Genomic DNA, 24,169 nt, shown 5'->3' on the forward strand with positions numbered 1-24,169 from the left:
GTGATATCACACGCGTGGGCACCCTCTCAGGTTTTACAATCAACTACTCCAAGTCCAAGATTCTTCCACTTACCAATTCCACCCAACAACCTCCGAGTATCCACTTTGCTGGTCCCCCGGCGGAATTTGGTATTTGGGAGTCCAAATGTCCCTGTCCAAGCCCACCCTGCTAGAAAATAACTACTTGGCCGTAGCACAGCTTGCCAAAACGAAAATGGCACGGTGGCGCTCTGTCCCGTTGTCACTCGCTGGGAAACTCTCCCTCGTCAAGATGGTTTCGGTCCCCAAGTTGCTTTACATCTTTAGTAACGTACCCATCTGGCCCGGGAAACAATACTTTGCGAGACTACACAAATCATGTGCACAGTTCTTATGTCATTCAGGTGCGGTTCGTAAGAAATGGTTAGACATGACGCCCCCATATGAGAGGGGGGGAATTCACAGCTCCTGACTTAACACTGTACTGGATAGCCGCACAGGCCCAATATGCCACTCATTGGTACCCGAGCTCTCTTACTCGCCCGAATGTCAAGCTGGAAACTCTGGTGGCGGCTGAAGTTAACATTATGACCCTTATATTACATCAGGATTATGTGCCGGATTCCCACCTTGATCCTGTAGCAACTACCTTGCTTGCCTGGGGCCGTCTACTGAACGTGACTGCAGAATCCTACCCCTATTATAAATGGCTCCCCATATGGGGGTTCCCCGGCTTGGAACCTACACATGACACAGCCTTGGCCCAACGCTGGGGGGGGTCTAGGTTATCAGGCATTGAATGATTTCTTTCCCGAGTGCAAGTTCATTGATCCACAATCATGGAGGCAGGGCCACTATGGGTCTGCACTTGAAATGTTACAGTATTAAAGGCTCTGCGCTGCCTTCCGTGCCAGATGACCCAGTTTTCCTGATGAGCCTCCAGACACTCCAGAGGTTGTATACATTGCTAATTCAAGTGGCACCCACGGCGTCGTCTCCTCTTTATATAAAAATGCTATTAGTGGGTACCGCAGCACAGCCTTCCAAAGCACGCACTGAATGGGCGGATGAATTGGGCCTCGAGGCCTGACCAATTATGGAAAAAGATGTGCTTGCACACTAAGAGTATCCCTCAATTTTCGTTATCGAGTCATGCAGTTTAAATTGCTGCATGGGGTCTTGAAGGCTCTCCCTGATATCACTGGCACAGAGATTGAGCCTCATCCGTTGGGAGTTTTGTTTGGGGTGTGGAATACTGATGATACTAGACGCATGGCTCAATTCCTAAACATAAACTGCATGGTAGCCAAGAAATGCGTACTTCAATGTTGGAAGAGCCCCTCCCCCTGACCTTTCAGAAGTGGCTCAACGCACTTACCTGGTCCCAGAATTGCGAAGAAGAAGAATACCTCACTATGCTCCCTGCTCACTCTCGTCCCAAGAACATATGGTCTGCTTTCAACAGTAACCTCATCAGTCAGGCTGAGAGCACATCTTAAAGTGACTCACCCCGGTCTTACAGTGATGATCTCGAAAGCCATAGTGTTCCACAACTGACTGTTCTTCTTTCTGATGTACTATCCTCTATGTGGGCGCATTGCGTCCTTTGTGTGCATTGATTGTACCTTATGCTCTGACATGTGTGTTAGCTGTAAACCTCTGCAATAAAAATCATTGTTTTTTTTTTTTTTAAACTAGTTAGTATTTGGTAGTTTAGTTGAAGTACCATATTTTTCATAGGACTCCCCTACATTTTGGTACCTGAGTACTATTGATTACAGCCTGCCCCGGGCCTACGCTACTCTATGATGTGATGGTATACTGGTTGGCCCATGCCCGTTTCACTTCCATGATTGGGGTCACTGCTGGTTTAGCAGTAGAGTGGAGCAGAGTATGTTTTTTCACTACTCCCATCTGTACTCCTGCACAGCAGTAGTCATTTTGTTACCAGGTATTTACCATCCATGAAAACACACAAATGCATGGATGTGGATTTTGAATATTTCTTACTTCATTGGGTACCAAATATAATAGGGAAAGTTGATACATCTGCATGTTTCTACCATTTTAATATTTCACCTTTTTGCCTACTGATTCTTAGTTTCCACTGTTCGGTGGTGCCTACGTGCCAAAATGATTACATTAGAGTACAGATACAAGCAATGGAATGTCAGGCGGGACACAAATTGTGGATGTTTGGTTATTTATCCACCAGTAGACTACCCATGACCATGATAATCACACTATGGCCATTCTAATCCACTACCGCCCCTGGCCGCCCAAAATACATCCTCCTGGGATCTATTTGAGCTAGCGCCCTCAAGCAGTGACCTCAGACATTGTAGGGCCTGCCACTGCAGGTCAAATGAGTTACTGATGTAATGGCTTAACCAAATGAGACTTCAGTCACTTGATTTATAAGCAATGTGCGTCCTTGCAGCTCTGCCTTGCACTGAAGTCCTGTTAAAAACGAGCACTGGCAAAGCCAATAGTTTTGGCTTGTGGGAACATTTTAGATAAGCATGCTATCGTATGTGCAGGTACTCACACCATTTATGACGGTTCTAATCTTATGACCAGGGTAGTGCCATTGTGGCAGTGCATGACAAATGCCCATCCTGTGAATACACAAAAGCAAAAAATGGTTGGCTTTGCAAACGCCCGTTTAGAATTGGATGTTAATGTTGGATGTTTGAAACCGATCGCAAGCAGATTTGCACCCACTGGTGTTTTGTTTGTGGATTATAGAAACAGTTAATAAATCAAAAACATACTGAAGTAAATAGCATGGTTATGACTTTGAAGCACTTACAAGTGTTGGTGAATTCTGATCTGGCCAAAATGATTCTGGAATAGGCCAATGGCCGATGGGGACACCAGTTTTAGGGTTAGGTCTAACGTAGATGAGTTTGTGACAGCTATGCCAAGGCTGGGGTCCAAAGGATCTCAATGCATCGGTCTGCCCATCTAAAGGAAAAGAAATATATAACTTAATGACATTTTACAAATGTATTTGTTATTTAAGTGGAGTAGGGTAAAAATATATGTCAAAGCAAAGTACCTCATTTATTTCCTGAAGAAAATCGTGAGGAATTTCAAACAGCCACCATATAAGTGAACGTTTCCTAAATAAAGTTAAACATTTTGAAAACTTCCAACAGTTTGTAAAACTGGCTCAGACTCTTCTTAAATGTTTAAGTGATAACATGTAGAAAACTGAAATAGTTCTGTAACTTGTGGTAGAATAGCCAAAAGGTCAGAGACACAGCAATTACAATGAGCCAAAATTGATAAAACTTAAGCTATATCTCGTCAAATTAGTTAACCCTCATATCTTGAAATATTTTGGCCTTAAAAATAAAATGAGTTCTACTGTAGGAGACCTGATCAGTGTCTACAACCGACATTTTAGCAGTGGGCCTAATGCACTACAATGAAGGACAAGCCAATGATTGTAGTGGGTAGACTATACAATTTATTTATTTGCTGAGCATTTGTTAGGCGCTTATCCAACAAGTAAATTGCGTTTGAAAGCGCCCACAGGGCAACAGGGAGAGAACATGGCATAGAAAACAATGAATACACTGGAAGATAAAGACTAACCTACTAGGCCTTGTGAGCATTCAAAGTGTGCAAGTGCAGAGAGGGGAAGAGGGAGACTGGGGTAAGTGCTGGAGTGCCCGTGAGGGAGCAGCAGGTGTAATTGCCCAGAGTAGGCAGTGCTAAGGAGCAATCATCAATAAAGAATAAATGGGTAAGTTGAGCCCTACAGTGGCGAAAGCCAGTAGGTGCCACGGCAAGTGCTGTGTGTGGCCAGAGGCTGAAGGCGATTGGGTGTGGGAGGTCAGGGCCCCGAGGACACACAAGGGCCCTGGTCACCAATCACAGCGACAGATTAGCAAAGGTGGGAGGAAGGGAAGAAGAGGGTAAAAGGAAAGTATTAAGGAGCTTTCGTAATTTGAGGCGGTCCGGCTCAAGAGGAAGGGGGGGGTCTGTGCCATAGAAGGGAGCCAGCAGAGGAAACATCGGCCTCTGGCCCTCTGTGTAGTCAAACGCTTGACAAACAGAGTTGGTACCAGAGGAAAATAGAGGTCTAGAGGGAGTGTATTTAGTAAGAGCAAGTTGCAGATAGTAGGGTCCCTGACCCCAGACACCCTTCTGGATGATGCAGAGGGATTTGAACTTGATCCTTGCAGCAAAGGGCAGGAGAGATGCAGTCCCCGAGTTGTGGCCAAGGAGAAGTCTTGCTGCCCTATTCTGGATTAGCTGGAGGGATCGTAGGGAGGAAGAGGGTAGATTCAAAAGAAGGCTATTTCAGTAATCTAGCCTAGAGAGGACCAGAGTGCTGGTAACATTGAGCTTCTGGAGGAAGTGAGAAAAGGGAGAATTCCTTTGAGAAGGAAGAGTCTTGGCAATGTCCTGAATGTGAGGGAGGAAGGAAAGGAGTCGAAGAGGACTGCAAGGTTTCTGGCTTCAGATGAAGGACAAAGGCAAGAGTGTTAAGGAGAATTCTCATAAATGTGCTAATTCCTTTCACCTTAGAGACCCACATACACTTTGCTGGATTTTGAGGACTTGATTTTATTTTACCTGGAGAGAGGGTGAGCCTTTTTTCTCTCATGTATTTTGATGCGTGTTTTCCTCTTTGTTCTTTGATTATGGACTTTTAGACAACTCCATAGGCATCTTTTCATGTGGGTCACACAGCACCCTCAGTGCAGTGACACAGGGAAGCCTTTCAGGCTTTTCCAAGGTTTAAACACCGTCTCTGGGATAAACTACTGTTTCCCAGAGAAAGTAAAGTTAAATTGACTTTACTAGTCTTTAAATTCCAAGACCCAGCACCCACTATCTTCCAATAGAGTCCTGGAGGGGTTACCTAGTATCCCCCGTTTCTAGAAACTCATGTAGCACTCAAATGCTATCCTTTCCTATCGAAATGGCTGGTGGCAGTGGTTTTACAACGAACTACCATGATTTTTCCCGACCGCGAACACTGGTAGCGTTAAAGGCCCTTTCTTTAAACAGGTCCCAGTCTTCTTTTTTCAAAATTTCTTTTTGGAAAGGTCCTTCTAGAGTTTGTCTCTTCGCGCCAAACCAGGTTTGGTCCCTTTGTTCCTACGCCTTTGGCGGGCATCAGGACTGAAGACCGCCTCTGGCACCTGAGTGTCGGGGGTGGGCAGGAAGTGAGGGAGGTGCCCGAAACTCCCTGAGCTTAGTCTCCGAGGAGACCCAAATGCACTCTGGCGTGATTGGCTGGTTGACTGTCGGCAAGGACAGCCACCGTGCTGGGTGAGTGGCAGCTAGGCTGGAATGAAAGGGAGAAAACTGTTTAAAAGGAGAGTCTCTTGGCTTGGAAGGCAGAGTCCAACAATGGAACGAAAGAACTGAAGACAAGCTGGAAGAGGACGGCGGCTGCAACCACTAGACCATTGGTTTGCCCGGTGAAGCCCTGCTGCAGTTCCGAATTGGCAAGTTCATCTCGACAGAGAAGCCCTTCAATGAGGACTTCTCCCTTTGAGTTGGTGAGACCAATCAACTCAAACCACCTGGATAGCATTCTCAGAGCTGGTTGTATTTTCCTCAGAGTGCTGCAGGAAACCGAATAGCCAGGGAGAAGGACACCAGTTTGTGTGCTTGACAACAGCTACCGGAATCAAAGATTTCCCAGCTTTGTGACCAGTGCCTGTGTAATGCAGAAGTCCCCCTGATGTCCTCCCTCTTGTCCCCACGACTGAGGCTCAGGAACAGCAAGATCTGCAGCAACTGCCAGGAACAGAAGTCTCCTGCTGCATCTTTTTCTTCAATCTAAGGTACTGTGAAAACCCGACTAAGAGAACTTGCCTCCCATTGCGAACTGTGTGTGTGAATCTTTGTCAACTTGCAGGCCTAGTCAGCTTGTGACCCGACATTTGAATCTTTCTTCTATTAACTACTTCTGAGAACCGTGGCAAAGATTTTTCCGTTTAACTACCAAAACTGTTTTTATGTATACAAGATTCTAGACCATTGACTTTGGCCTACCTATTGCATGGATTCAACGCAAACTATTGCCACTGTTTAAGATTAACTCTAATATTCGTTTTATTAACTTATGCATTTTTGCTCCTACTTCAAATGCTCTGAATGCCATTTGGTATTACCCAAATGGACCTTTTACAATCGACCTTTTGCACAATTTACCTAATTATAATGGTCCTAATTGACCTTTATATTTTAGTTATTGTATGTATGTATGTATTGGGTTGGTTTTGGATTATAAATATAAGGGGACTGGGTGAGGGGTTGCGGGGGGTTTTGTATTGGGTGGGGGGCTTTGTGGGGGTTTCCCCCCACATATATGTCCTAATTGACCTAAATTAGGTCCATTCCCCAAGGTCAATTCTCCCGAGGTCAACTGTGAAAAAGTCAATTAGTATACAACCTGTCATTTATCTCCTCCTTCAAAGTAGTTTAAATGCCTCAGAACCTGATGGTGTGAAGTACTGTAGTATAATTCTGTGTGATATTGATTGCTTTCTTTTAGTGAATGTTTTCTGACTGTACTATATTAAGAAGTGTTTTACCAAGAAACCTAGAGTACAAGTGTCTATCTGAATACTTGTGATTGTAGACCTCTGTAACACCCTTACAAGCTCACATTCCCTCTTGAGATGAGGCTGGCTGCTCAGCTCGCTACCAAAAACTGTGTGGTGCAGACTTATACCAAAGGTTGGTTTTGCTTACACCTGTAGTCAGTTGTGTGTAGTGGTCCCAGAGGGTACTGCATGCAAACTTTGCCTAACAGAGAGCCCATAGTGGATGGCCAGAGTGAAGGGAAGAAATAGGGAGCAGGAGTCCCAATTGGAAGGATCTCTGTATTGCTGGCATTGAGTTAGAGATTGCTGGAAGTGCACGAGGACTGGATGGCAGATTCGGGATGATGGAAGCTGCAACTGCGGGAAGTTTGAAAAAGAGTGGTCATCTGCATAATATTGGAAGTTGGGGGAGAAGGAGGAAATGATTAGTGCCAGCTGAGCAAGGTAAGTGTAAAAGAGCCAGGGGGAGAGGTGGGAGAAAGAGGAAGGCGAGGAGAAGGCGCTCAGAATGACCTAGGACGGTCAGTTCGTCCCAGATCATTTCGATTAAGAAATAAAGCAGAACTTTCTTGCCAAATGAATGATGAACAGACAGCATTTCCATGGTGGTCCACAACTGCAGAGGTGGGGTGACATGAGCACACAAATGCAAGTCAATCGGACCCTACCAATATTACAGCAAGCAATGCAATTTTTTTAACGCTGGATTCCAGACATTGATTAGTATAATTAAGCTTGCACCGTTACACACATGACTAATTCATTTTTGCGAGAGAACTTGGATATTTAAAAAAAAAATAAAAAATAAAAAAACACAACAACAACAAGCATATGAGAAAACCTATCACCGTTTGCCCTTTTCAAAAGGGAAGATTCTAGGTCAAGACCAGAGGCAAGCATTCTGCTTTACTTTCTTTACTGCTTACTCTTCAGTAGCTTTTAAAAATACAACTTTTTTCTTTTAACAAACAGAAACCTTTAACAAGAAACCAGCCACATAAGGGACTACATAAACCCCATAGGTCCCTAGTGTTCTGCAGTCTTGTCCAACTGTACAATCCACCAATCCAGATCAAGACATCCTCTATGAACCACATACTGCCTGGGTCCTTCACACTTTCTTTTGCTGCTCCTCAGCAGATGAGTTATTTTCTTAGCTCACGTTAAGAGCTTTCTTACTTTGTTATTGTCGGACTGTAGCCATAATAGATAATGTTTCTAGTGCGCTTTATCTCCTAGATTGTCAGTGTGACATAGTACACAGTGAACGGTGCATAAAAATGTGTGTTTTATTGGGTTCAGAGCGCCAGCAAGTAAGTAGACTGCTTGCGCCCCATTTGCACGAGATTATGGCGAATGGGGACCATGCCATGAGCCATCTCTCACAGTGTGCATCCCGTTTCCCCTTTCGGCGAAGCAACGGTGTGGGCGCCTCTGGCCTAGCACCGGTCACATTATACTGGCAGCGCCGGTAAACGAAACAGGCGCTCGACATTGAAGAGCGGGTGGAGTTAGCTACCGTCCATTAATACGTCAAGCCTCTGCAAGTCAGGCAGAACAGCAACAAAGTGTCATACAAAGAAGGCCAAAACATGTCTGGGGATGCTTGTGGTCTCGTGCAGGAGGAGTGTAACCAAGCAGTTCGGGCTAGACTGCCCTTTTGAGGTGGGACCAACTCTGATTTGCATATTGTCTTTCTACTTTTGTAATGGCTTGGCAGGCAAAGAACAATGGTTTGGAGGGTTGCCCAGAGCAACGCCAGAGATTAAGATTCATTCTAAACATTCCAACCATCGCCCCTTTCGTTTTGATGCAAAGAAGGGTGGCTTCTTCCAATAACGATCGGCAGTGGGCACAGTCGAACCATCCTGCACAGCAGTGTCTTGGTAATTTTCAAGGCTCGCAGTGTCAGAAAGCAGGCGTCTCGGAGTTCCCCTGGTTTACTATTACTGCAGTTTGCAGAGTTCAAATCCAAGCAGAAAGGAGCCTTTTGCAGCTTGCAGACTTCAAGCATAGACACTCACAGATTGCAGCCATTCTCCATGGAGCCTGAAAGTTTCACCCCAGAGTGGAGTGAGGAGAACATGGCAGAGGAAATTCCTGATGTGGAGAGACATCTGTCCCCAAGTTTTTAAAGTCCTAGTTAACTCCCTTGCTTTAGCAGTCTCCCAGGGGGTCAACCCATTACAGGAGTGCTTAGAGGTGCTTGAGTCTTTCCTTCCGGGTAAACGCACGGAAGTGCCGGAAAATAGGAAAAGGAGCGCTATTATCCTGGGAGAGGAGGCATCTGCCTTACACTCAAAAAAAGTGGTTGAAATCAAGGGGAGTAATGAGGCCCGGAAGAGACTGACCTCTTCTACAACCCAGGGCCAACTGGAAGGGGAAAAGTCAAAGTCCCATGAGGTTGCCAACGCCTTCAGCCAGCTGAAAAGTGCCTTTCTGTTGACATTGGCAGTGCCAAACCTCATACCCCTACTCTCTCCCCCAGGGGTGAATAATATAGGGGGCAACAATGGTGAAGCATCGTTTGAGGATGAGGAGGAAGATAAAGAGCACAACGAGGGTGAGGATGCAGCAGACTGCATAAAGGGTGTCCAAGGAGCAGGCTCAACATAAGGAGATGATATTGAAGACACGTATGATCCCAAGGCCACTAGACACCCCATGTCCACAGACTGGTTGCCCTTGCCTGAGGTGGCAGCATATATGGCCCAGAAGATTAGGAGGCCTCTAGAAAAAAAGGGAGATTTCACATGAGTGGAGTGCCCAAGGCCAGATTTGCCCAGAGCTGGACGCCAAGACAGTTACCTTTGTCACTAACGCTACCAAATACGTGAGAAAAGGGTTAGAACGAACCTGGGATGCCAGGTCAAACTGCTGGATCTGGCCAGGCCCATCGTGAACATAATGGCTCTCGTTGAGAGGTCCGAGGAGAGCCTGTGGAGGCGCAGACATTAGCTAACTGGGCCCAGCGTCAATTGCGCACTCTCCTCCGAAAGGAGGCGTAGCTTGCTTTTAAAGATCGAAAGCAAGCTGGGCGACCTAGGAGGCAGGTCAGGGTGCGCAAGGCATGCTCTGTGGAGACGCCTTTGCAAAGGAATTACAATGTTTGTGGGTACGTACGCGGCTTTAGAAAAAGCTCAATCATCGATAAGAAGAACAAGTTACTTACCAACTGGTAACGTTCTTTCGGCTGGATGTTCCTCCAACGTATTCCTCATCTATGACATGTAATGTCCACAGCTGTGCTGCTTCATAAATTTATTCGGCAGAGGGCACCCTGCGTCGATGGCGTTGGGTCAATGTCCCTCAAAGGCCTCCGTCGAGGGTGACGTCATCGGATGTTATAAGTAGCACGCACGGCGCCTGTAGCCTCAGTGCTGGTTTTTTCTCCCCTCAACTTGTGGCACACATGCCTATAATACAGCATTGACTGCACTTAGCCTTGTTGGAACGAAAGCTGTAATGGCATGGGAAATTCGAGGGGTAGGCTGGGAGGGCGATGAGGAATACGTTGGAGTAACATCCAGTCAAAAGAACATTACCAGTTGGTAAGTAACTTGTTCTTCAAATGGATTGTGTACTCCAACATATTCCTCATCTATGACACTCTCAAAGCAGTATCCATGAGTGGAGGAGGGAGAAGAATTTAAACGTACCCAATTAAATGGCAGAGTAAAGCACTGCCTTACCAACGGCAACATCCTGAGCATGGGCAGTATCCAGGTAATAATGCTTAAACGTGTGTATGGAAGACCACGTTGCAGCATCACAGTTGTTCTTTACCGGTATACCCGTCTGTAGGGCTGTCGATGTACCCATGCCCCTGGTGGAATGAGCCAGCAAGCCCTCAGGAGGGTCCTTTCCAGCCAACCCGTAACATTCTTAAATAGTGAGGATGATCCACCTAGACAAGGTCTGCTTAGAAACAGCCTGGCCTAATCGGTATCCAATATACCCCACAAAGAGCTGGTCATCCACTCTGACCATGGATATTCTGGAAAGATATAAGCTTAATGCCCTCCTAGGATCCAACCTATGGAGTCTCTCCTTGTCCTTTCTAGGATGCGGAAGAGGATAGGAGGTGGGGGAGCACCACCTTCTGACTTAAATGGAATTCTGACACTACCTTATGTAGGAAGGACGGACATACTCGCAATACAACCCTGTCCTTGTGGAACAAAATGAAGGGTGGCTTAGAAGAAAGTGCCTGTAACTCGCTCACTCTACGAGCAGAGGTAACTGCAACCAAGAACACAGTCTTAAATGTCAACAATCTCAAGGGACAAGAGTGCAAAGGTTCAAACAGAGCACCCATTAGAAATTAAGACCAAATTAAGGTCCCAGACCAGCAGCTGAAAAGGCGAGGGCGTGAACACATTAGTGAGCCCTTTCAGAAACTGAGTGATCAGTGGAAGCTTAAAATAGGAGCATTCCTCGGAGAAGCACCTAAAGATAGAAAGCGCTGCCAGGTAACCTTTAATGCTTCCCATCTGAAGAAGTCTGTGGGCCAAAGTAAGGAGAGAACCTCCGGAACTGAGCACTGAAAAGGATAAAATTTCTTTCCTCTGCACCAGTCGCAAAACTTACGCCAACAGCACAGACTTTGTTGCTGGCCACCTGGCCGAAAGCAACATCTCCATCACGTCGTCCGGGAAGGTCCCAATCCTATCTCAACCTATCTCAACCGCGCAGAAACCATGCGTGAAGGTTGAGAGTCTTGACCTCTGGATGGAGAAACCGACCTTCCTCTCGCGAGAGAAGATCCTCTCGTTGGGGAAGACGTATTGGAGGAAAGATGGACATGTTAAATGTTAAAGGTATTTGTACTGCGCACCGTCACCAACGGAGTTGGTCCCCAGGCGCTCTGGCGTATCTGTAAACGAGAAGGTGGGATGGGTTAGTAAGGTGAAGGAGGGGTAGGATAGTGAGAGGGGTGGTGTTCTGTTGGCAACTTCAACTCGGTATACACCGGGTGCTGAGCTTTGGCGCGAGTATTGCATTGATGTCAGTCCTCATGTGCTGTTGGTCCGGCTTATGCGTGGTTGCAGTGTGGTGAAGTGCGTGCGGCTTGTAGTGCGAGAGATGGTTGTGTGAGTGTTTTGAGTGACATAAGTAAACGGAAAGTTTGAGTTTTTTTGGTTAGTGGTTTCTATGGCATTTAGCATGCCAACATTCACAATCCTGTCTAGATGCGACGCAGGCTAATGTTCACACATTCTATCTAAGTGTGGGACATGCTAACACTCCCAATTCGATCCAAGTGTTGCACTAGGTAATCTTTATAGTTCCATATAAGTGTGGCACATGTTAACATTCACAGTTCCATCTAAGTGTGGCATTTGGTAACCTTTATAATTCCGTCTGTGTGTTGCACATGCTAACATTCACAATCCTGTTTAGATGCGATGCAGGCTAATGTTCACGGTTTCATGTAGTTGTGGCATTTGCTAGACTAATTTCATTTTTAAGTGTTGCACCTGCTAACATTCACAATCCTGTCTAGATGCGACGCAGCCGGAAGTTCACGGTTCTATCAAGGTTTGGCGCTAGCTTGCCTTCATAATTCCAACTGAATGTGGCATATGCTAACATTCACAATATTATCTATTTGTTGCACATGCCAACATTCACAATATTATCTATTTGTTGCACATGCCAACATTCACAATCCTATCTATATGCGACGCAGGCTAATGTTCACTATTCTAAGTGTGGCACTTGCTAGTCTTCATGATTCCATCTATGTGTTGCATATGCTAACGGTCACAATCCTAACTAGATGCGATGCAGGCTAATGTTCACAAACTTCTATCTAAGTGTGGCATATGCTAACATTCACAATATTATCTATGTGTTGCACATGCTAACATTCACAATCCTATCTAGATGTGATGCAGGCTAATGTTAACAGTTCTGTCTAAGTGTGGGCATGCTAGCATTTATATGTTTAAATGCGATGCAGCATATACAATCCTGTCATGCATGAACTCAGGCTGGTAGAGACAAATCTTATTTAAGTATGAGTGATGATCGCCTGACAGTCTATGTTTGGAAAGGTAAGGTAGAGTGGCAGGGCTTTCTGGAGTAGAGTGATTGCTCTACTCCCCACCCAGGCCACACTTACTTTGGTGCCTGAAGGATGCTCGCTGGCTTCACTTGCTGCCATTGTAGGAGCTGCCATTTGCATCAAAGCCCTTCGCTGCAGGGGCTGCCGGGCAGAGGGCTGCCCTGTTAGGGTTGCTGTATTGGGGAGTGTCAACCAATCAGGCTGCTCTGGGAGGTTTGGAGGCGGGCACTAGGGGGAATTCAGGAAGCAGGGAGTCTGCGGGACACGTGTGCAAGGCGCGCTCTTGTCGAGAAGGTCCGGGTACATGTCGAGAAGGTCCTGGTGCCACACTCTCCTGGCCCAATCCGGAGCAATGAGGACCATGGATCATACAGGTTCCTAACCGTCGTAACCTCCTGAGAACTTGAGGAATGACGGGATTGTAGGAAATGCGTACAGAAGCGGGAACAGCCAATCTGCAACAAACACATCTCCTAGAGCTCCGCTCAGAGGAAATTTCCTCGAGCAGTACCGTTCGCACATCCGGTTGGTACCCATCGCAAACAGGTCCACCTGTGGGGTTCCGCAAAGGGCGAAGATCTCTTGAAGTACTTCCTGACTAGTTCCAACTCTTGGTAGACTGCGCTCTGCCTGCTCAGAGCATCCGCCGCCATGTTCTCCTCTTTGCCAAATGAACCGCTGTTAGAGAGATTCCTTCTTGAATTGCCCAGAACCAGAGCTGCATTGACACCCCCCCCCCTCCGTTCGTTAGGCAGAATTGCATGCAGTACCCTCTGGGACTACCACATACAATTAGGACTACAGGTGTAAGCAAAACCAACCTTTGCTACAAGTCTGTACTACACAGTTTGTGGTAGCGAACTAAGCAGCCAGGCTTATCTCAAGAGGGAATGTGAGAAGTAAAAGAGGTTACACAGAGGTCTTACAATCCCAGTGGTTCAAGTAGACACACAAGGTTTCTTGGTAAAACACTTATTAATTTATTACACAGTCATTTAGAAAACATTCACTAGAAGGAGGCAACTTAATATACACAAATACACTTCAGTACCAAACCAATAAGTTTCTAAGTAAATTAGGCTACCCTGAAATGGGAGCAAAATGGCATTTCAGTCACTTTAAATAGGAGGACAAAGGTACAAGTTAATAGAATAGATCACAAATACTTTCTTAGGCAGTGCAAATAGTTTCAGTTCAGTAGAGGACTCGATTCAGTTCTATAGGCCTAGGCCACAGTCAATGGGCTAGTGTCTTGGATAGGAAAGAGCAGTTCTTGAAGTAAACGGTAAAGTCTTTGCCAATGTTATCAGAAGTAGTTTGTACGAAAAAGAATCATATGTTGGGTCACAAGCTGATTAGGCCTGTAAGTCGGGAAAGTTCCACAAACTTTCACAGTGAGAGGTAAGTTCTCAATCGGGTTGGCACAGTAACTTAGTATGAAGAAAAAGATACAGCTGAAAACGTTGTTTCCTGGCAGTTCCTGCAGATCTCGTTGTTCCTGAGCCTCAGTCATGGGGACAAGAGGGAGGACGTCAGGGGACTCCTGCACTGCACGGGGACGGGTCAAACAAGCTGGCAAAATGGAAGATCTTCGGTTCGAGTAGCTGTCATCAAGCACACAAGCTGGTGTCCTTCCCCCTGGTTAATCCTAACCAGCTCCGAAAATGGTATGCAGGTGACTTACGAGTTGATTGGTCCCACAGCTCAAAAGAAGAAGTCGTCCTTGATGGGGCTTCTCTGTCGATGTGAACTTGGCAATTCGGTCCTGCAGCAGGGCTTCACCAGGAAAACCAACGGTCCAGGAGTTGCAGCAGCAGTCCTCTTCCATCGCATCTTCGGTTCTTTCGTTCCAGTGGTCGATTCTGCTTTCCAGTCCAAGAGACTCGCCTTTTAAACAGTTTTCTCCCTTTCATTCCAGCCTAGCTGCCACTCACCCAGCAGGGTGGCTGTCCTTGCTAGTCCACCAGCCAATCACACCAGAGTGCATTTGGGTCTCCTAGGAGACTAAGCACAGGGAGTTTTGGGCACCTCCCTCACTTCCTGCCCACGCCAGACACTCAGACGCCAGAGGCGGTCTTCAGTCCTGAAGCCCGCCAAAGGCATAGAAACAAAGGGACCAAACCTAGTTTGGCGTGCAGATAGAAACACTAGAAGGATCTTTCCAAAAAGAAATGGCAAAAAAACAAGACCGGGACCTGTTTAAACAAGGGGGTTTAAGGCACCATCTTGAAAAACATGGCTCCTGCGATTTTTAGCTACCGGTGCTCGCGGTCGGGAAAAATCATGGTAGTTTGTTTAAAAGCCACTGCCACCAGCCATTTCGGTAGAAAAAGGTAGCATTTGAGGGCTATATGAGTTTCTAGACTCAGGGGATACTAGGTAACCCCTCCAGCACTCCATAGGAAGATAGTGTGGGCTGGGTCTAGGAATTTAAAAAGACTAGTAAAGTCAATTTAACCTTACATTCTCTGGGAAACAGTAGTTTATACCAGAGAAGGTATTTAAACCTTTGGGAAGTTTAAAACTACATCCCTGTGTCACTGCAATGAGGGTGTTGTGTAACACATGAAAAAGATGCCTATGGAGTTATCTTAAAACTCCATAATCAAAGAACACAAGAATAAAACACATCGAAATACATGAAAGAGTGGGAAGAAAGGCTCACACTCTTTCCAGGTAATACAATCAAGTCCTCAAAATCCAGCAAAGTTGCTGGGGGTCTCTAAGGTGAAGGGAATTAGCACATTTATGAGAATTCTCCCCAACACCTCCCTAAGAGTTAATGCTTGGCCACCGTGTTGTCCGTCATAATCAGGATATTCGTTCCCCGTACAGACGGCAGGAAAGCCTTCAGTGCTAGCCTGATTGCTCTCAGCTCCAAAAGATTGATGTGTAGTTTGGACTCGGATGGAGACCAAAGACTGCTGATGGTCAAATCATTGGCATGGGCCCCAGACCCCGTGAGGGAAGCTTCTGTCACTACCGTTACCTACGGCCACGGTTGCCAAAAAGGCTACCCCTTCATGAGATTTTCCTCGCTGGCCCAGGAGACCTTGTCGGAAACATGGAGATCCGACATCTTGCCCGAGAACTGGGACCATTGAGTGGCTGATGTTAAAACTAAGTTAATAGAAAGAAAAAAAATAAATAATAAGTTTCTATCCGGATGGGGTAGCATTTCATATTTCTAAGCGGACGAAGAGTGGGTCCAAGGTGATTTGCTATCCATATTTTCAGAATAATCTGAAGCTATCCGTAGCCCAGTGTATTAAAGATTACGAGAAAGCAACAGAGGCAGTCAGGCCGCCAGGTGTGCATCAATTATTGATAACTCGCAGGATACTGTTTCACATACAAAAGCCAGGTGGGACAGAGGTCATGGAATTTGCAGGCATCGATTGGAGTGTTTTTGGAGCGCATTCTACTAGAGGCGCAACGGCATCTATGGCCTTCACAGCAGGAGCATCTTTACAAGATACACTGAAATCACCTGACTGGTCCTCAGGCATGACTTAAGACGTTCTATTTTAAGCCGGTTTCAGCAGTAGCTGCAGCGGTGTTAAACAGATTTGAACAAGCATAATGCTAGTCTCCGGTCTTGAAATGGAATTAAGATTACCCAGGCTTAAAACTCAGGGAGATTTTTTTTTTGTGTTGAAATCTGTTTATTAAAGTTTCATAAACATTTCAAGAACTTGACTCAAATTGTCCACTTCCAACATCTTACATTACAGCTCAACATAACTTTAAACGTGCTACTGACCCCACCACCTGTTAGGCAAGATTTTCATATTTATGATAGATCTTCCCGATCTGGGTCAGCCCCAGAACTTTTTGCTTGGACTTGCTATTTTACCTTGTCTCTAGGTGAAGGGGAATCATTCTCCCCTCTCACCTAGTCTTTTACTCTTTTTATGGGTCACCTTTTCATGTCTCTCCATAATGTATGGTTGAAGTTATAGTTTCAGGACAGGAGAACTTTGATTTGTCGTAAGGGGCTGATCCATGTTTGTTGGATTCAGTGCGACTTGATGATCGTGCATGATACATGTGTAGTCCTTTCCTCAGAGGTCAGAGAGCAGAGCCGGAGAGTCGGGTGCAGTTGCTGCGCAGTACATTAGTGTGAGTAGTATATACACAGCAGCTGCTTTCATCTTTTCACCTTTTTTAGCCTCCTGCTCTTGCCGCTGCTTTCTTTCCTTTGTCCTGTGTCTGCAGTCCCCCCTGTGGATCGTGGCCCATTGGAATTGTGGTTTAACAGTCGGCAGGGTCGCAGGAAAGACTAGTGAACCACAGCCAGCTAGAGTAAACGAGTGCCAGAACGGCTGGCACAGCCTTTTTAGGCTCAACAATTGAGGGACATTTGAGCGCTGTGCATTCTGTACAGAGCTCATTATCCTCATTTAGGTATTACAGGTCCACGGTCCCATCTTTTCATTGAGAGGGCCTCCCGAAGCTAGTACTGAGAGGCCTCTACTAGCCAGACTGCAGTTGTCAGGCGGGCTTCAGCAAATTAAAAACCAGAAACAAAAGTTAATTGACAAATTAGTAATAGCTCTGGGAAAATTAATCCTCCATTTGAGGTAAGATTGTTGCTGGCCACCGCTTTGACCAACAGCCAAGTAATGAAGAGCAACTGTGGGCTTGGGTGCCTTTGAGCTCTTTCTGGAATCAGGACTAAACTTGATCTGCAACTCTACCGTTTTAACATGAGATGGCAGACGTCATGTCTAAACGCATCCTGAGGTCTGGGCTGATCAATCTGATAAAAAGGCGATATTTGCAAACGCCACTCCAACGATACCATCTACTCTAATGTCTAGATCAATGGATGTGACAATTCCGCACTCGAGGCGGACGGAGCTCATAATTACCAACAGTGCCTCGAGAGGGTTGGGGCAGTGAATTCCATGCGTCCCACCTCTGGAGAAGTTACACCCGAGGGCGAAGGCTGAGGTAATCGATTGCTTCAATGGGGAGCATACCAATGTTGTAAAGACAAATTGTGGACGACGATATACACTTACCTACAATGAAGTTTAGAGCTTGGAGACGTATTTCACCATGATCACTGCAATCTACTCTAGCAATGAAGAATTGTTCACCTATTGGCAAGCAGGTTTGCTTCCATCCAAGGCAGCCAGTTCCTATTCCAACAATTCCTGAGTTCACACTGGTTATGTCCCAACTCGAGCACCGCCCAACATACAGAGAATTAAATCAAATAATTCACTATTCTTTGGATCACGACAAGCTCATGCATTTGCTTTCAACAAGGAGCTGGGGTCCAACAAGGAGCACAAACATGAGGTATTTAATTTAATGTCTAAACAGAGGGAGAGGTCCCTGAGAGGACTCGCTTACATCAACAAGATTTCAACCTCAAACTGGACTATTCATTCTAGAGGTACTCTGAAGGCTATTACTGATTTATATCTTTTGCCAGGAGGGGAGTCGAGTCTTGTAGTAAGGGCTGCAAATTGTGACACTACGCCCAAGTGCAAAAACTCAGTTCCAGACCTTGATTAGGCCCCCCTTTGTCACAGCCAGCAATTTTTTTTAAATTTATTTTACATTTATAAAGCGCTCACACAGCCCGCAGGCATCAAGGCGCTGTTACAGGAATTGTTTGTTTTTGTTAGTTGCGTAATTGTGTTTTGTTTTTGTTGTCTTAGTTACGTATTTATAACGCGCTTAAACACCCAGAGGTTTCTAAGCGCGGACCCGGGGATCGAACCTGTTGTTGCTTCGTGTCGTCTTGCTTCCAAGACGCGCACGCTGCCGCTGAGCTATCCTCCCGGGACGCAATGTGCCAACTGCCGGAATCGCTTGGTCTAGAATCACACACGGATGATTTTTCGATTAAATCACCCCCCAGCAGTCGCACATGCTGCAAAATGAGGAAAGCGGTGGGGCCAATTCTCATTGGATGTAAACAAAGAATTAACATTGTATTAACAGCATGAATTGGGCTCTACGGCCGTAAAGGCAAACACTGCTATTTTTAACAGGTTTAATGAAAAACTCATTCGTAGAAGATTTTCTGAGGGGTCATTTGTCAAGGGAGTCGAACAATTCAGACACACTCTGTTTTCTATCTAAATGTGAGGTGGGGGGCACCCAAAAGCAACATGGTAACAGAAAGCAAAATGGATTTGCATACGGGAGTGGTGGATCATTTTGAGGTAAATGTGTCTGAACAGGGGGGCTATCCCCATTAGTGGAGGAGCTTTCTGGGAAGGATATAGGGAGAGAAGGTGAGGACAAAGTGATTGAGGCTCTGAATGTGTCCTTTCACGAGCCATCAATTACTAATCAGAATTAAATGATTACATCTGAGATTGTATTCGTGGATTTGGAGGGTCGCTCCCCGGTTGGTCACACCCAAGTTATGGAGGTCAACTCCTCCCCACTATTCATTCAGGTTAGGGAGAATTCTCAGAAATGTGCTAATTCCCTTCTACCTTAGCACTTTTGCTGGACTTTAGGACCTTTATCCCACTCATGTATTTTTCTGTGATTTGTACTCTGCAATTCTTTTGACTTTTGAGTCTTACAAACTCCATAGGCATCATCTTTGCACTGTGTCACACACCACCTTCAGTGCAGTGGCAAAGGGATGACTTAGATTTCCCAAAGGTTTAAATGCCTGCTCATGGTGAAACTACGGCTTCCAAGAGCAGTGAAGTCAAATTGACTTTACTTACATTTTCTAACTTTCTAGAACCAGCACACACTATAGGGTGCTGGAGGGTTTACTGAGTATCCCCTTTGTCTAGTTTCTCAAGTAACATTTTTACGTTACCTTTTCTACAATGAATGGCTGGTGGCAGTGGTTTACTTTTAACTACCATTTTGTGTTTTTACCGTGGGCTGCAATTGCAGCAAGACACCAATGGGTGCCCATTTGTCAAAATGGCCCTTGTCTTTTTGTGCCATTTCTTGTTTGAAAGGTCCTTCTTGAGATTTACTCTGTGCGCCAACCCAGGTTTGGTCCCTTTGTTCATTTTGTCTTTGGCAGGATTCACGAGTGAAGCCCGCCTCTGGCTCCAGCATGTCTGGCAGGGGCAGAAGTGAGGGGGATACCTGAAACTCCCTGTGCTTAATCCCCTGTTACAGGAATGCACCCAAAGGTGATTGGCCGGCTGGCTGTCATTGGAGGACAGTCACCCTGCGGTGCGATTGACAGCTAGGCTGGAATTAATGGGAGAAACCTGCATAAAAAAGTTGAGACTTTTTGGCTTGGAAGGCAGAGTTGAACACTGGACGAAGGAATTCGAAGAAGAACTTGTAAGATGCCTGCTACAACTCTTGGACCGGTGGTTTGCCTGGTGAAGCCCTGCTGGTGTGCGGTGGCTCCGAATTCGCTTTGACTAGAGAAACCCTGCAAGGACGACTTCGCCCCTTGGTTTGATGGGACCAATCAACCCCAAAGTGAACTGGTCTGGACATCCTCTCGGAGCTGGCTGTGCTTCCACTTCTGCAGCTGCTGAAACCAAAGTGCCAGCGAGAGGAACACCAGATCGAGTGCATCGCTGAAACACCAGATCGAGTTCATCGCTTTTAAGTTCAGACCCGAGCCTCTGGAAGATCCTCTGGAAGATCCTCCGGACTATCTTGAAGCAGGACTGACCAAACCAGAGCCATCTTAACAGAGTGCTGGACCCCAGATGCGAGGAAAGTGAAGTGGTAAGCGAGAACCGCTGTGTTGCTATTTGCTGTAGACGCAAGGAGCTGAAACCGCGAAGTGCCGCTGAATTGAAGTTTGCCCATTGCTGCCGCCGACCTTCCCATTGCAGTGCAGGAGTCCCCAGACGTCCTCCCTCATGTCCCCACGATTGAGGCCCAGGAACAAAAGGATGTGCAGAGCTGTACAGGAACAGAAGCCAGCTGGACCCATTTCTTCTAACCAGAGGTACTGTGAAACTAAGGAGACTTAACTCTTGTTTGTGTAGCCTTACTCATTCTCAGTTGAGACTTGTCTTGGTTACTTTGCAGAGTTGCTTTCAGCTTTGCCCCTCACAAGCCTCCCAGCTTGTGGCCATTCAAGTGAATCTTATTTCTACAAACTTTTCTAAAAACATTGTGCAAGACGTTTACTTACCTGCAAGAAGACCTTCAGCTCCCCTAGACTTTGTTCAACTAACATTGACTGTCCTGGCTCCCTGAGAGACTCTTCTTACCTCTCACTTTGTGCTTTTGTCTTTCCTCCAGAAAAGGGTTAATTTACTTTGCATTGGAGGGTTAAAAAGTACTTAACAGTTCATGAATCATTTGTTAACCTTTGTTTTATTCCCATATCTAATCCTTTACACCCAAACTCAGTATTGCTCTAGGTGTACCAGTGATAAATCAATGTCCACAGTGTCCTAGCTATTTAAGTCACCTGAGGGTGTAGGAAGTGTCTGTGTGCCATTCCCAATGGGCATCATTCGATTTAGATAAAGTGTGTTTTGAAGTGTACTATTTGTGTGTTGCATATATAATGCTCCCTTCTGAAGAAGGCTTATATAACTGAGCAAAATAAATTGTTTAATCAAGAAACCTTGAGCATAGGTGTTCATTTGAATAACTGTCACTGTGAAACTGTGTTACAACCTTACAGCTCACATTGACTCTTGAGATAAGCCTGGCTGCTCAGCCACACTACCAACCTGTGTAGTACTGACTTATAACAAAGGTTGGGTTCCCTATTGCCAGGAGGACAAGGTTGCTGTAGTCTCCCAAAGGGTACTGCACACAATCTTGCCTTACAATATAACAGAGAAGTAGGAAAAAGTAGAGGGCTGCACAGGGCAATAAAAACAAATGCCTGCCTCCTATGAGAAAGATTTGACAATACATCTAGAAAACATGTGAATCAAATGTCCACAATTGATACCATCATCGACCTAAATATATAGCCTATTTCAAACATACAGGAGGGTGGGGCTTCTATGCAAAAAGAAAGGGGGAAAGGGGACTGGTAGATGAGGAACCCCCACATGTTGAAAAACAGGCAGGTACTCAGAGGGTGAGATGCAGAGAGATAGGTACTGCCCCCTATCATTCCCCAGAAGCAAATCAAAGCTTTAGTTCAAGGCCAACAATCCGAACTGACCTTCTCGTCAACCAGGCAGATTGGTTTGAAACATATGGATTCACATTTGAGAGTTAAGCCTCACGGATAATCCCCACTGGCTTCATTACATCATACACAAGCAGGGTTCACTTCTCGTCTTAGTGGACAGACCATCCACCCGTAAAGATTCTATATGGCTGGGAGGTGAATGAAGAAAAGCATGGGTTAGTGCATTTGAATAGGACTAAGATTTTGGAATTATTTACCCCGATTCCTATGCTGTGATCCCTGCATACAGGAGACATTGAATTTATTTCAATTTCATCTGCCAACAATAATTGAATGCCGTCTCATTTTAATTCAGGCCTAGTGGCGAACCTGGTCTGGGGCCAGAGGGAAATTTTCTGGGTGTGGGTTATGAGACGATCAACTTTTGGATCTGAGGAGGCAGACAAAATGTTCTTGGCACCACCTATCAGTCAACGTTTATTGCCTATAAAGATCTATTGAGTGACTACGAGGGTCTCAACCTCCATCCAATCTGAATTACAATCCATCTCTAAACTATCGCCGGCACAAGATAGGTCATGGGTGGAGTCCGCCATCAAAGCCTTTACATTGTCCATGGGCCTTAATCGACCCTAGCCTTCCTGGAATTAGGTGCGCTTCCTTGAATGTCTATGGACTGAATAACTTTATTTGCCTGGGATGGTCGGAAAGACTTCCATAAATTCAAAGTACTTTTCTTACAGGAGACTATGTACGTGGGCAAATTCTTATCAGAGTACTATTGTACTTTTTCTGTTCCTGCTTTGATTGGGACCAAGGGTAGACGTAGGGGTGGTATGGTCATTGGCATAGATAACAAGTTAAACTTTACAGCCAACATATGGCAGGAGGAGGTGGTTATATTGGCTGTACAGGTGACTTTCCATGTTGTAGCAATAGAGGTCCTCCTGCTCAATGTCTGTTGGAACCCGGCATGAGTTCCAGATTAGGTTAGGGATTTGTAATGCGCATATCCTTTCGGAATCAAGCAGTAAACTGTATCTAGGCACAGATGTTAAAATCCTTTGCTCATATCAGGACAGTCACAGGACCCATAAATCACGGGAACATGTATGTTTTGTTTTTTGCAAAAAGGGATAATAGATGATATATTCAGCAGGAAGTGCATTCCAGAGTTGAGGGACCCTGATGGAGAAGCATCGGTCTCCCCGGGAGAGGCATTTAGACAGAAGGACAGCCAGGAGGTTTTCCCAGAGGAGCACAGAGCAAGCGCTGGCTGCTAGTTCTTAATCTTTGAAATCAGATATCTAGGTGCAGTTCCTTAGATGCACCTGAACAATCAGACATAGTAGTCGAAATTCAATTCTTTGTTGCTTTGGCAACCATTGCAATTTGACGGTACTTGGAGATGGAAACTCTTTTTGGAAGATTGTACACTAATCGAATAGCAGCATTTTGAGCTACCTGGAGTTGTTGCAGTTTACAATCCAGGTAGCAGTGTGACGCAGTAGTCAAATCTTGAGTTTACCATTGTACCTACAATCGTTGCGCGATCTGATTCAGAGACCAGAGGTAGGATAGGTTTCAAGGGTCGAATTCGAAAGCAGACAGATTTGGACATTACTTTCCAAAAATGCTTGCCAAATACAGCCCATGTTCTTAACCTTATGAGAGAAGAATGTGGCTGAGCCAAGTACAGCTGGACAAGGGGTGGAGGCATGGTATTGGCCAAGAAGATGCTTTGGTCCAAATACTATAACCTCAGTTTTGGTGGGATTTATCTGAAGCTTGCTTTCCACCATCCAGTCTTTTATAGCTTCCGCACAAACCAGGACACGCTCCGTTGCTTCTGGTGCCGATTTTAGTCTGACAAACATTTGCATGTCGTCTGCATAGGAATGCTATTTCAAGTTAAACCTAGAGAAGATGCCCATCACTGTCCTAAAATGGATATTAAGAAATATGTGACAATGATTCCCTCGCCCCCCCTCCATGTGGAACTCCACACAATACTGGGAGAGCTTCCGAGTAGTAACCTCTCAACTTTACTACTAGAGTCTGATTTGTCAAAAAGGAAGAGAACCATTTCAAGGCAGCCTCTGACAACTGGGCGACTTCGAGCAGTCTAGTCAATAATAAATCAAAGTCGACCGTGTCAAAAGCTGCCGACAAATCCAGCGTGATTAACATACTCCGATCTCCTTCATCAGCTGCCCTCAGGATGTCATCTCAAACAGCCAGTAGTGCTGTTTCAGTCCTGGGACCGGGCCTGAAATCAGACTGGAAGGTGTCAAGGATGGAATGTTCCTCTAAGTTGCTTCGCAGCTGCGTGGTAACAATCTTTTCCAAGACCTTAGCGGTCGGTCTGGGGTAGGCCTCCGATTGGGCAATAATTCCCCAAGTACTGCGATTCAAAGTTGATTTAACACGGGTGTGAGCACAGATTTCTTTAGATCTTGAGGTACAAATCCC

General features: G+C 45.6%; 1 protein-coding gene across 2 annotated transcripts in view; it reads right to left on the reverse strand.

The window, feature by feature from the left end:
• The window catches only part of INTS6 (integrator complex subunit 6), a 1,045,054-nt gene that overhangs the window by 709,900 nt on the left and 310,985 nt on the right, over window positions 1-24,169 (reverse strand). For both annotated transcript variants that reach the window (XM_069640441.1, XM_069640442.1), the window contains exon 7: window positions 2,792-2,946. In XM_069640441.1, coding sequence (XP_069496542.1) covers window positions 2,792-2,946 — 155 coding nt within the window. The remainder of the gene's footprint in view (window positions 1-2,791; window positions 2,947-24,169) is intronic.

Source organism: Ambystoma mexicanum, chromosome 7q (genome assembly GCF_040938575.1).
Source record: "Ambystoma mexicanum isolate Mex_15411 chromosome 7q, UKY_AmexF1_1, whole genome shotgun sequence".
Taxonomy (NCBI): Eukaryota; Metazoa; Chordata; class Amphibia; order Caudata; family Ambystomatidae; genus Ambystoma; species Ambystoma mexicanum.